This window comes from Cherax quadricarinatus, chromosome 48 (genome assembly GCF_038502225.1).
Source record: "Cherax quadricarinatus isolate ZL_2023a chromosome 48, ASM3850222v1, whole genome shotgun sequence".
In the NCBI taxonomy this organism is placed as follows: domain Eukaryota; kingdom Metazoa; phylum Arthropoda; class Malacostraca; order Decapoda; family Parastacidae; genus Cherax; species Cherax quadricarinatus.
This window is the reverse complement of record NC_091339.1, coordinates 30,070,727-30,084,751: the sequence shown is the minus strand read 5'-3', so window position 1 is coordinate 30,084,751 and position 14,025 is coordinate 30,070,727. Positions and strand designations below refer to the sequence as shown.

At 39.2% G+C, this 14,025-nt stretch overlaps 1 protein-coding gene across 1 annotated transcript in view; it reads right to left on the bottom strand.

The window, feature by feature from the left end:
* Positions 1-3,293, bottom strand: part of LOC128701174 (uncharacterized) — a 68,773-nt gene extending 65,480 nt beyond the window's left edge. The window contains exon 1 of the mRNA XM_070094804.1: positions 652-3,293. Coding sequence (XP_069950905.1) covers positions 652-3,053 — 2,402 coding nt within the window. The 5' untranslated portion in view covers positions 3,054-3,293. The remainder of the gene's footprint in view (positions 1-651) is intronic.
* Between the last annotated feature and the right edge of the window lie 10,732 nt (positions 3,294-14,025).

The window sequence follows — 14,025 nt, the reverse complement described above, 5'->3', positions numbered from 1 at the left end:
ACTAACAATAAAGTTAACACCAGCAACAATGTTAACACCAACAACAATGTAAACATTACAACAATATTAGCAACAACAACAATGTTAACACCAACAACAATGTTAACACCAACAACGATGTTAACATGAACAATATTGATACAATCAATGATGTTAACAATAACAGTGATGTTAACACTAACAACGATGTTAATACCAGCAACAATGTTAACACCATGAACGATGTTAACATCAACAACGATGATAACGATATCAACAATATTAACACCAACGACGATGTTACCACCAACAACGATGCTCACAACATCAACAATGTTAACACCAACAACAATGTTTACTCCAACGACACTGTTAACATTAACTACAGCGTTAACCCCAACAACAATGTTAACATTACAACATTAATTAGAACAACAATATTAACACCAACATCAACAATGTTAACACCAACCACGATGTTAGCATTACAATGTTAACACCAAGAATGATACTAACACCATCATTGTTGTTAACACCAACAACACTGTTATCAATAACAGTGTTAACATTACAACAATATTAATACCAACAATAATGTTTATTCGTGTAATGTTAAGATAAAAGTTAATGTTATCATATACAGTAACATTTCTAACATTAACAATAACTCACCGATGCTGCAGCAGGTTGTTAGAAGTGGTGGTTGTGTCAGCATGTTTATAGTGGTGCCACAGTAGCAGGTGTGTACAGTTGTGATGGGTGAGGGCAGCCAGCAGGTCAGGTAGGTCAGGCAGGTCACCAGGGTCACCATCAATATCAATCTCCACCTGGCAGGAGCTGAGGTGTGGTAGGAGAGCAGCGCAGCTTCTCACACGATCATCACTTACGTAAATTGTTTCTTCAGTATTGAATAAGTGAGCTATTTCTTTGAGAATTACTGAAGACATCTTAGTGTTGTCAAGGAGGTCGAGCCACTGGTTGTTGTGTCTCATACCAGAATCTTGTAGGAGATGAACCACTTCCCGTGCAGGTGCTTCAGGTACCTTATCTAGTACCAGGTGCAGCAACCCAACCAAATGTATCAGAACATTCTGGTACTTGTTCATGTCTACCACACCTGACCTGATGCTCTCTTCCAGCACTCTCTCAATACTGATAGGTGTAGCTGAGGCAAGTGTAGCTGAGGTAGGTGTAAGTGTAGAATACTGTGGGTTATTAAGATTGCTCACAATATAGAGAGCAGCGAAGTAATCTTGTATTCCCTTGTGAGGAGCTGAGTACCGCTCCTTGATCCCCAGCACCGTCCATGTTGGTCTTAAAAAAAGGAACGCTGACAACACTTCTTTATAAGGTAAACACAATTGCTTACAGGTTGTTGTCAGTTGATCTACAGTGTTTACTTCAAAATTTAACTGATCAAGTGAAAGAGTTTCCAGTGATGTCTTGTATATATGCATTAACATTATGTTTATGTTGTCAGTTAAATCCTTGTCATCCATATTCTTTGTAGCTTCATGGTTGGTCAGTCTCTCTATTAATTTGTGTTTACACAGTTTATGAATATTATAATAGAGCTCCGTGTGAGTGAGAGATGTTAAGTTTAGCTGGTCAGGGTCGTGGTCCCAAATATATATCATAAGAATCAAATTCATTGGTAGTCTTAAGTGTTCATGAAGTTCTTTTAACTTTATCACCTTATTTTCTAGCTCTTCAGTATTTCTGTTATTCCCTGTTTGTTTGGTTATCTCCTGGTGGTTCATACGCACGAATTGTGCTAAATTTGTCCTAGATATACCATGTAGTGTTGCATGTTGCACAGTATACTCTGCAGGGATTGTTCTCCTAAAGTTCTCAACTCTTTCTGGTCGTGAAGTGCACAGAAAAACAATGTTAGAACAGTACTTAAATTCTTGCAATAGACTCTGGACTAGTCTTCTAGAACTTTCATTGTCTTCATCAAGGCCGTCGATTATAATTAAGATCTTGCAAAGCTTCATCAGTTTCGGAAGAATTTCCTTGAATTTTATAGCTACTTCTGGCATCAGTCGGTCCAGTAGTTGTTGGTAGCAGGTCATTGTTGGGTCCCGGCACTGTACCCACAATAGAAGATCGTAATTATCTAAGCCACTAATATTACCTTTACCACCCTGAGTCCATTCATCAATTACTAACTTCACTAGAGTAGACTTGCCACTGCCAGCCAGACCTTCAAGCAATATTATATGTGGGTGAGAGGATATACCTTGTTGTTGTGAGACAGTGCTTGTAAATGATGGTACTGCTGTAGTCTGAACAAGTTTAAGAAGGTGTTGATAACTTATATGTTCACCTTCACCTCCACGTTGTCCATGTTTGACCTCAATATCTACAAAGATTTTGTCTACTTTAAGTTTCAAGTTACTAGTGATAAAAGACACTGGGTTGACATAGCTGATACTTTGAAAGACCTCATTAAGTTTGTCACGACTGTCATTAATCATGAGACTTTTCATTTCATCACCACAAAATGTTAGTATGTCTTGTTTTCCAAGACTTTCCTTCATGATGTTGTCCAGTTCATCATTCATCTGCTGGATCTCTTCCTTCACTTCAGCCTGGTCTCTCCCATACCTCTCTCCAGATGTCTTAAGACAACCAGTTAACAACTCCCGCAGTTTCATCATATTTTCAAAATAAACTTTATTAGTAATTGTAAGTTGACCATGAAGACAATCATTTCTCATGTTCTTAATAGCAGTAATGTAGTACTCCATCTGTGTACTGGTGGTAAACCATAGTGGATCACTGTATGGAGCTGCAGTTTTACACGCTACTTTGATGCTAACATACAGTAGTGACACATCAAACTTTGATCCATCAGCATTCTCATCAATCAATTTTTTTTGAGTGCTGTTAAAAATTTTCATTGCATTGTCTCCTTGTGAGGTTATCAAATAATGCTTCAGCGTCATGTCAGAAGGTTTATCCTGGGTTCCCCAGAGGAAAGTCTTGTACAAGACTTTTCTGCCACAAGATGTAATAGCCTTGGCAAGTCTATATCCATTAAGATCTTCCTTAGATGAATCACCCATCATGTATTAACACATGTGTGGAATAAAATTGTGATGGATGACCTGATGTTGTGTTACAACACTAGAGGGTTGGAAGACTTGCACTGATGCTGCGTTACAACACTTGTACTAATGTTGTGTCACAACACAACATTTCATGGTGGCAACAGCGGCACTGATGTTGTGTTACAACACTTGATGGTAGCAACACTTGTACTGATGGAGTGTCACAACACAACACTTAATGGTGGCAACACCTGCACTTCTTATCTGAAATAAAATAAAGTTTAACAGTATTATAAGTGATGTAACATGTACACTACAAGTGACAGACTGTAACTGTGAGGGAAAAGTTCAATAGATAGGAGTATTATTATTATTATTATAATCAAGGGGGAAGCGCTAAACCCGGAGGATTATACAGCGCCTGGGGGGGGGGATGTGGAAGGCATTCAGGCTTAATTCGGGGAACTGGAGCACAGATCCAATTTCCTAAATCAAGAGCCCCTCACCAACATCAAGGAACCTTCCATGAGTTCAATAGATAGGAGTAGCTAGGGAGTGTATAGTAACAATAGTTTCATTGCCGGCTACTTGTTAAGGTTTTTTTTTTTAATATTTTATTTAAAACATTACAATACAAGGTGGAAATTATATTAAAAGGTGCACAAAATGAGTTAAATCACAAATTCCCAATTCACCCTTACAAAAATGATTACAACAGACAAAAGTGTTGTGACGCCCTAACACCACACACCATATACACCCAGTTATACCAGAGTTATATACCTGTGAAGGCTGAAACTTTTACCACAATTTCACCCCCCCCCTCCCTCCCGCAAAATATAACCATCACCAACCTGATTGCATCTTAACTTAACATTAAAGGATACATAGGAATTACACTATCATGAGTGATGCAGTAACATCTTAGACACAAAAATATTAATAACAATTAAATGGGATACATGTCATTACTTAACACAATGACACCTCAACCTGGTGAAAGGAACCCCAAAAGTTTAATTTTTCTAAGAAGGTTGCAACTGTGGAGAAATTTTCTCCAGGAGGGGGGTATCAGCCCCCTTCAGCCCTTTCAGCCCCTTCAACCCCTTTCAGCCCTGAGGGGCCAAGCCCTCTCAGAAGGGGCGAGCATCTTGTTTACTGCTAGAGTGAGTAATTGATCACAGATGCTATGCCATGTAGTCAAGTGACCTCTGCTCCTTGCAGCGGTGTTGCAAAGAGTATTTTTATAAGAGACAGTACATTCTTACTTTAGCAGGACAATTAAGGAAAATCCTGCTCCCACTTTATTACCATAGTAAAGATAGTGTACATTGTTGTCTATGCTTAAGACAGCAAGAAACAAACATTCTGCTTTGCTTCATCGAGGAGGTGACAAGGATGCAAGGTACTAGGTCAGCGTTTTTTTTTTTTTTTGTGTATCAGGGGCAGTGGCGGCATGGAGCACTGTGGCGTCTTGCAGACTATCTTTGACTCTAGGGAGAGTGACACTGACGCCAGGATAACTAGCAAAGAACACTGATCTGTGCGTTAGTGTGAACAAAGTGTCTCAAACACAATAAACATAAGAGAAGTGTGATCAGCTTCTCTTGTGATACATTGTGAACAATAAAGACAAATCTTGTGGAACATAGTGTACCAGTGTGCGTTTCCTAGACAATGGAAGACGTGGACATCCAAGGACACTTCAGCTTCTATCAAGTCACCGATACCTGTCGAAGGTGTTGAGAACACCATAGCTCACGCTACAAGAGCAAGGTATGTTACGAATTTCTTGTAGATCGGGGGACTGCGCAGTTCTTGAGTCGCAAGGAGTTTGTAATCAACCTATAGTCGGCAGTAAGGTGTGGACTTTTGAGTCCAAACAAGTACGTACATCGTCAGCCACCAGTGTATGAAATATGCTGACATAACACCCCCTAGGGGTAATTTATAACTTACAAATTATATTTCTTGACAGCCCATGTTGTGATGGTTTCGACAACTTCTAGACCTCGTCTGCAGGGGCGGCTGTGTAGACGATTTGCTGTCTTTTATCAGCTAAGTGTTCATATTTAAATTTATAAATTATATCTTAGCTGGTAAGGCCAATATCTTCAACAGAATTGGTCGTGCTCGAACCGGATAAAGACCACACTGTGGTCCAAATATGTTGCACTACAGTGTACAAATAACCTATGAGCCAAGGTCCTTCGAAAAAAGCTGTAAAACTAGTGTTTTACAATATAAATCAGTATAAATGAGTCCCTCCAGACTCAATCACAGAGAATGGGCAGCCAAAAGAAAACGGGCGCTCACCCAGCGTTCACCCAAAAGAAAACGGGCGCTCCCCCAGCGGACACCCAAAGAAAACGGGAGCTGGGTGACTCACCCACATCCTGCACCCACTGCTCCAATCTCCAGAAATTGCTGATTAACACAACAACCCAAGTGATGTTGTTTGTCTGAGTGTATATATATACACATAGTGTTTATAATGTTTATAGACAGAAATTAAGAGACAAGATTGTGTTAAAGTTTGTTTCTTATAGATATACCTGTTATATTAAAGGAACTTATATATAAAGTGTAAGCTTTCAAATATATATTAACAGTGAAATTTATATATGTGTAAGTAATATTCACGTGTGATTTACAGTTATACAGTGACATTTATAGTGCATAGTGAATGAAGTGTATAACGTTATTTACGATTAATCATCGTGGTCAGGCTGACACAGCAAACAAACTCAAGCCATGAACACCAGACACATGTACCCTGTACCCTTCATGGTCATTGACCCTGAGGTTAAGCTTAGTGGGTCAGTAGTGTCTGACTCGATTACTGCTGACTTAAGCATAACAAAAACTCAGCTGTTTATAGCAGTACAGTGTTTTTTAAACACTCTAAGTGTGGTGCTAGAATTTTCAGTATACCATTAAAATGGCTTGTTTGAAAACTCAGTTTCAGTCTTTACAGACTAAGATTACACAATTAGAAAATCTAATTTCAGTCTGTATAGGATTAACTCAAGATACAAACATAGATTTTGATGATCTTGAGGTCAAGTTTGAATTATTTACACAACGTATGGAAATCATTAATTCAGACTATACACATTATGAAAATAAATTTCTTGAATCAGATCCATCTGAGGATGAAATTAAAAATGTTTTGGATACTTTTAGTGATCAACAATTAAGGTGGACAGGAGTACAGGCTATCTGCCGCAAAACTCTGTCACAGAGACCTACTACGTATAACTAGTGGGCAACCACCTGTTACACCTGTAACAACAACAAGTGTCCCATTACCAAGCTTACCTACATTGTCATTACCTATTTTCCAAGGTCATAATTATGAAGAATTCATTAGTGGTTTTCAATCCATAGTAAATTCACGAACTGACATAGATGAGATTGCTAAGTTCAATTACCTTAAATGTCTTGTGAAGGGAGAACCCTATGAACTGATTAAGTCATTTCCGGTGGTTAAAGGCAATTATCAAATAGCCTTACGTGTCTTAGCAGACAATTACTTTGATGATGACAAGGCTAGAGTTAGACATGCAGTCTTAATATCAAGCTTGAAGCCACCCAAACATTGTTTTTCAGACTTACAGGCATTTAGAATCACACTAGACAATAGTCTCAGATCTCTAGATGCTAAATATGACCTAAGACAATGTGATTGGTTTATCAATGGTATTGTACAAGATAAGTTGTCACCACAAACTATTGAACGATTAAATATTATGTTCAATAAACGCTATTTCACTTGTGAGGAAATTAGCAATGGTTTACAAACAATAGTTTCATGCATGCAAGCAACGAGACAAGATGAAAAATCCACAAATCCTACTGTGGATAATAAACCTTCAACTCAGTATAAGAAGAGTATACCTACTCCCACTAAACCACATAATGGGAAATCCCATATAGGCATTTATCAAGCTGTGAATACAATAGACAGTAAACAGACTGTCATACATAAACGTACTCCAAAATGTGTACTTTGTGATGGAACACATTGGGCACAGTATTGTATTCAATACACATCAATGGAGGCACGTAAACAACGTGTTCATCAGCTGAAAAGATGCATCAAGTGTTTAGGTGAACACAAGGGAGGTAAATGCTCACTGAAGAAGTGTTTTAAATGCAAGGGTATGCATCATACAGCATTATGCCCAAATGCTTTTGCTGAACAGCAGCAGACTTCCACAGAATCAGGAAGTCAACAAGCTACAGCATTAAGTGTGAGAGATTAGTTTAAAGCAACTGCTCTCCCGATAGCTCGAGTTGAGTTATCTAATAAATTACACAAAACCAATGTGCTAACACTATTTGATCAAGGCTCACAAAGGTCCTTCATAAGAAGAACAGTGTTGCAGAAACTGAATAAACAACTCTATGCCAAAATACAGTTAGATATAGCTGGTTTTTTCCACAATTCTGGTAAACAGACATATGACCTAGCCAGAATCACTGTTGGTCTAGGAAACAGGAAAAAGACAGTAGAAGCTGTGGTAGTAGATGATTTGCCTAAGTCTGTGCAGATCCAGGGATTAAAAGAAACAGTTGCAGCACTGAAAGCAGCTAAGGTCAAGTTAGCCTGTCCTGACATACAGACGGACACAATTAGTCCAATTGATTTAATCATTGGAAGTGATTATTATCACTGTTTTGTGCAAAATATAGTAAGTAAACATGATGTTCACTTGCTGAAAACAGCAGGAGGCCACATGATATGTGGTCCCATTCCCTCTCAAAGTGGGAAAGAAGCTGATATTGATTCAGTGGAAAATGTACTAGTTACGAGAATAACCGCTGATCATGTACCACAGCAAAAGGTATCATTACTGGAAGAAATGAATGAACCAGTTGATAAGTTGTGGGATTTAGATGCGATAGGTATTGATGTAAATAAACCAAGCCCACAAGAGTCTCAGACTTATAACCAATATTTGGACACTGTCAAATATAAAGATGGACAGTATTGGGTTAGGTTACCATGGAAATTAAATCCACCACATCTGCCTAGCAATTATCGCATGGCTTTCGGACAGATGAAAGCACAAACACATGAGCTCAGGAAGAATCCAGAGTTACTGACTGTCTATGATAATATCATACAAGAACAGTTGGACAATAAATTCATTGAGGAAATAGTCGAAGATAAGTTGAAGACAAAAGCTCATTATCTCCCGCACCATGGAGTCAGAAAAGATTCTGAAACCACTCCACTACGTGTTGTATATAATTGCAGCGCACGTGCAAATAAAGATGTAGCAAGTCTTAATGACTGTCTGATGACCGGACCCTCACTAACTGAGAAGCTTGGAGACGTGCTTATGAAATTTCGCACAAACCCATATGCCTACACGGCTGATATTTCCAAAGCTTTCTTAAGAGTAGGACTACAAGAAATAGATAGAGTTTATACTCGATTCTTGTGGCCTGAAAATCCACATGATCCTCAAAGTCCTGTGAAAACTTATCGTTTCAAATCAGTATTATTTGGTGCAACATCCTCTCCATTCTTACTAGAAGCTACTCTAAATACACATTTGAAGAAATCTGAAAGTCCCTTCAAAGAAATCTTAAAGAAAAGTTTCTATGTAGACAATCTTCAAGGTACTGTGAATAAAGAGGAGGATTTGAAATCCTTATACAGAGAAGCTAACAAGGAGATGAAAGAAGCAAACATGCCTCTAAGGATGTGGAATACAAATTCAAAGCAATTAAGGGAAATTATCAAAGAAGATTTCCCTGAAGCTGAAATTCCTAATTGCAACAATATGCTGGGACTTAATTGGAACAAACAGGAATATACTTTGAGTCTCAAAAGGATAAATAATAAATCATGCAGTACACTCACTAAACGTAGTTTACTGTCAGAGGTATCACAATGTTTTGATCCTCTAGGACTCGTCTCACCAATTACCATAAAGGGTAAACTGCTTATGCAAAATGCATGGAAGCTCAAAATTGGATGGGATGAGAACGTGCCTCTAGAAATGAGTCAAGCATGGGATGAAATATCCAGGGAGTTTAAGCAACTTCGTCAAATTACATTTCCCAGACAAATAGGTCAAGAGGGAAACAAGTACACATTACATGTGTTCTGTGATGCGTCAACCAGAGGTTATGGCGCTGTAGCTTACATGAGTAATGCTGAAGGAAGTACACTAATTACTTCAAAGGCCAGGGTCGCACCCTTGAAGGTCAGAACAGTACCACAATTGGAACTGACAGCACTCTATGTAGGCACAAAATTAGCTGTCTATCTCAACAAAGTACTTGATCATCTTAATATTGAAAAAACCGTGATCTGGAGTGATAATGAGGCAGTTCTCCAATGGTTAAGAAATAATAAGAGTAAGTTGGTCTATGTACAGAACAGAGTAGCAGAAATAAAAGAGATGCAGAGAGATTATCTCTTTCTCCACGTCTCTACCCAAGAGAATCCAGCTGACATGTTGTCACGTGGTGTCCCACTCAAGAAATTTGTGGATAATAAATTATGGCTCCACGGACCGAACTGGCTCTCTAATGAAAATAACTGGCCTCAGCAAAAAGCTCACATTATGCCAGAAGAAACAGTCTGCTTGAACACAGCAGAAATAAGTTGTGTAAATACTGCAGACACAACAGAAATAGTCATTGATGGATCTAAATACTCATCTTTGGGTAAACTCTTAAGAGTTACAGCTCTTGTCCATAAATTCATTAAAGGAATAAAACCTGATTATGAATGTCTTGAACCCATTAAATACTGGGTGAAACTAATACAGAAAGATGTTTTCTCTACAGAATATAAATTTCTGGAAACACAAGATAAATCCCTAAAGAAACATGTCATGATTAATTCTTTAGGACTTTATCTCGACTCAGAAAAGATTATGAGATGTCGAGGAAGAATTCATAATTCTTCACTACCTAAAGAAGCCATACATCCAATATTGATCCCCAAGAATCATTGGCTAACAAAACTGATTGTGCAAAACGCCCACAGTAACGTGTTACATGGTGGGGTAGCTGACACACTTTGTCATATACGACAATCCTACTGGATACCTCAAGGTCGACAAAGTGTGAAAAAACAAATAAAGGACTGTATTACTTGTCGTCACTACGATATGCGAGTATGTCAGTATCCAGGTCCACCTCCATATCCCTCTGAAAGAGTTTGTCATATCACTCCATTTGAGGTGACAGGTGTAGATTACACTGGACCAATAATTTTAACCAAAACAGTTGACAAAGTTCCCATCAAGGTGTACATCTGTTTGTTCACTTGTGCTACGACTAGAGCAGTACATCTAGAAGTAGCCACTGACATGTCTGCTGAAACTTTTATCAAATTATTCAGAAGGTTTGCAGCCAGAATGGCATGTCCCAGACTGATGATTTCAGATAATGCAACGAACTTTGTTGTTAGTGCTGCTTATATAAGCGAGATCTTTGATCAACCAGAAGTAAAACAGATGCTGAATCAACGCAGTTGTCGTTGGAGATACATTCCTCCTAAATCTCCATGGCACGGCGGATTTTATGAAAGAATGATCGGCATTGTAAAACGTTGTTTAAGGAAGACTCTTCATCGTCAGAGAATAGACTTAGAAGAATTCAGTACAGTTGTGACTGAAATAGAAAATAGAGTCAACAACAGACCTCTAACTTATGTTACCGATGATCTGGACAATTTAGAAGTGTTAAGTCCATCTCATTTACTCCATGGCAGAAGGCTCGAACTTGTTCCTCCCATGAATGATAAAGAAATCATAGAGGATTCTACTTATTTCGAACCTGAGCAACTCAGAAGTAAATTCAAACACCTTAATAAAGTGATTGAATGTTGGGAGAAAATTTGGCGAGAAGACTATCTCACCTCATTGAGAGAACACTTCTATGGAGCTGGTGTTCCTGAAAATCATAAGTCCTTAAGACCTGGTGACATAGTGATTATCGACAATGATGGTCCGAGGTCCCAATGGCCACTTGGAAAAATTGTGACCATATATCCTGATGCAAATGGAATCATCAGGACAGTTGATGTTTTGAGCAAAGGTGTAGTGAATAAGCGGACAATAAATAAACTAGTGCCGTTAGAATTACACAGTGTTGAAAACAAAATTAGTGATTCTCCAGAAACCACACAGACTAAAGCTGTTCAGAAAAGACAAGCAGCAGTGGTGGCGAGTGAGAAAATCAAATTAATGTTAAGTGATGAATAGTTCACCTGCAGCGAACCTCTGCCGCCCCCCAGTGTGGAGAAATTTTCTCCAGGAGGGGAGTATCAGCCCCCTTCAGCCATTTCAGCCCCTTCAGCCCCTTTCAGCCCTGAGGGGCCAAGCCCTCTCAGAAGGGGCGAGCATCTTGTTTACTGCTAGAGTGAGTAATTGATCACAGATGCTATGCCACATAGTCAAGTGACCTCTGCTCCTTGCAGCGGTGTTGCAAAGAGTATTTTTATAAGAGACAGTACATTCTTACTTTAGCAGGACAATTAAGGAAAATCCTGCTCCCACTTTATTACCATAGTAAAGATAGTGTACATTGTTGTCTATGCTTAAGACAGCAAGAAACAAACATTCTGCTTTGCTTCATCGAGGAGGTGACAAGGATGCAAGGTACTAGGTCAGCGTTTTTTTTTTGTGTGTATCAGGGGCAGTGACGGCATGGAGTGCTGTGGCGTCTTGCAGACTATCTTTGACTCTAGGGAGAGTGACACTGATGCCAGGATAACTAGCAAAGAACACTGATCTGTGCGTTAGTGTGAACAAAGTGTCTCAAATACAATAAACATAAGAGAAGTGTGATCAGCTTCTCTTGTGATACATTGTGAACAATAAAGACAAATCTTGTGGAACATAGTGTACCAGTGTGCGTTTCCTAGACAATGGAAGACGTGGACATCCAAGGACACTTCAGCTTCTATCAAGTCACCGATACCTGTCGAAGGTGTTGAGAACACCATAGCTCACGCTACAAGAGCAAGGTATGTTACGAATTTCTTGTAGATCGGGGGACTGCGCAGTTCTTGAGTCGCAAGGAGTTTGTAATCAACCTATAGTCGGCAGTAAGGTGTGGACTTTTGAGTCCAAACAAGTACGTACATCGTCAGCCACCAGTGTATGAAATATGCTGACATAACACCCCCTAGGGGTAATTTATAACTTACAAATTATATTTCTTGACAGCCCATGTTGTGATGGTTTCGACATCTTCTAGACCTCGTCTGCAGGGGCGGCTGTGTAGACGATTTGCTGTCTTTTATCAGCTAAGTGTTCATATTTAAATTTATAAATTGTATCTTAGCTGGTAAGGCCAATATCTTCAACAGCAACAATAAATGTCAACTCCCAAAGGCAACTTATGTGCATTTATCTTAGCATGTAAACCCTATTCATGCAACATAATATATAAATAAAACTTTATATTATGAAAAACATCACAGAATACAAAGGTATAAAGTATAAACCCCAGCCATGTAGCGGCTACACGCAAAAAATTCCACATACTTCCCTAACACACATAAAACAAAATTTTTGTGACAACTGCACCTAAACACAACTCACATCACATGACTTAAGACTGCTATGTACATAGATAACATAATAATATGACTTAAGACTGCTATGTACATAGATAACAACATAATAATATGACTTAAGACTGCTATGTACATAGATAACAACATAATAATAAGGCTTAAGACTGCTATGTACATAGATAACACCATAATAAATCTAATTTGGATGGATCACAGTTGATCAATCAGCCTTCACATATCAGACGTTAGAGAGTAATTCTCATAGTACAAGTCCAAGTCCAACTTGCGTGTAGTCCCATCTTGCTACATACAATAATATGTGTATTATCTACACATAATACTATAACACACTGGACAAGCAACTGTCCGTCACTTCCAATCAATATACTGCCCTACCCTCACTCTGCACAGTGATGTAGGCAAACCCCCCCCTTGAATACCTTATCCATCATTCACTACTACCTTGAAGGAACATGAGTACTATATGAATAGTGTATAGTCCATGACACAAAAAACTGGCCAGCTCCACAGGTGCTAGCACCCTTGGTCCATACATTATTCACTCACGCATCACTCATCCAACACACACACAAACATTTGTTGTCATCCATTACCAGGGAGGCGACCCTGTTTTCACCCATGACTTCCCTACCCCAGCAACACTTTCCAATCGTACCCTCCCCTCTCTCGTATATTACAAGTCTAATAAAACCTGTAATGTAAGTTACCTATATCCCTCTGAAAAATCCCTCACCCACCTCCTCCCATAAATTTCCTTATTTCTACATACCGTTTTATAGAACGTTACCGCTAACACCCTCCTCTTCACCTCACTAACCCGTTTCCCCCACAATCCCCACACTATATATATATATTCTGCCATAATGTACCCCACAGCTCTGATTACACTTTCCTCCCAACCCCCCACGTCGAGACTTAATGCTCTCAATACAGAAATTCCTTGACCTCCTATCCTATTTATCACCCTATTTAACCACCCCTTGACACTCCTCAGTCCGTCACAAAAATATACTACATGAAAAGCCGACTCCTCCCCACCACACGTCCCGCACTCCCCCCCGTCAACGACTCGTCTATCCTGTAGAACCACACCCGACGGTAAAATGCCGTGCAGAAAACGATACATTACATCCCGAACAGGAGGTCGCAACCTCATCCTACTCAACCTATTCCATATACTTCCCCATGCATACATGGGGAAAATTCCCTCTACAGGTGCTACAACCCTCCCGGCTAACAATCTACACAACCTACCTATTTTAACCTTTGCTGGCTCTTGATCCCACGCCATAACCCTCAAAACAGTTTCACACTCATGCAACTCAACTCCTGTATACATCCGTTGCAATCTGTTATGGATCCTGGCCAAACCATCCCCCACCCACACTTTCCCTCATCATCTCCCTTTTAATG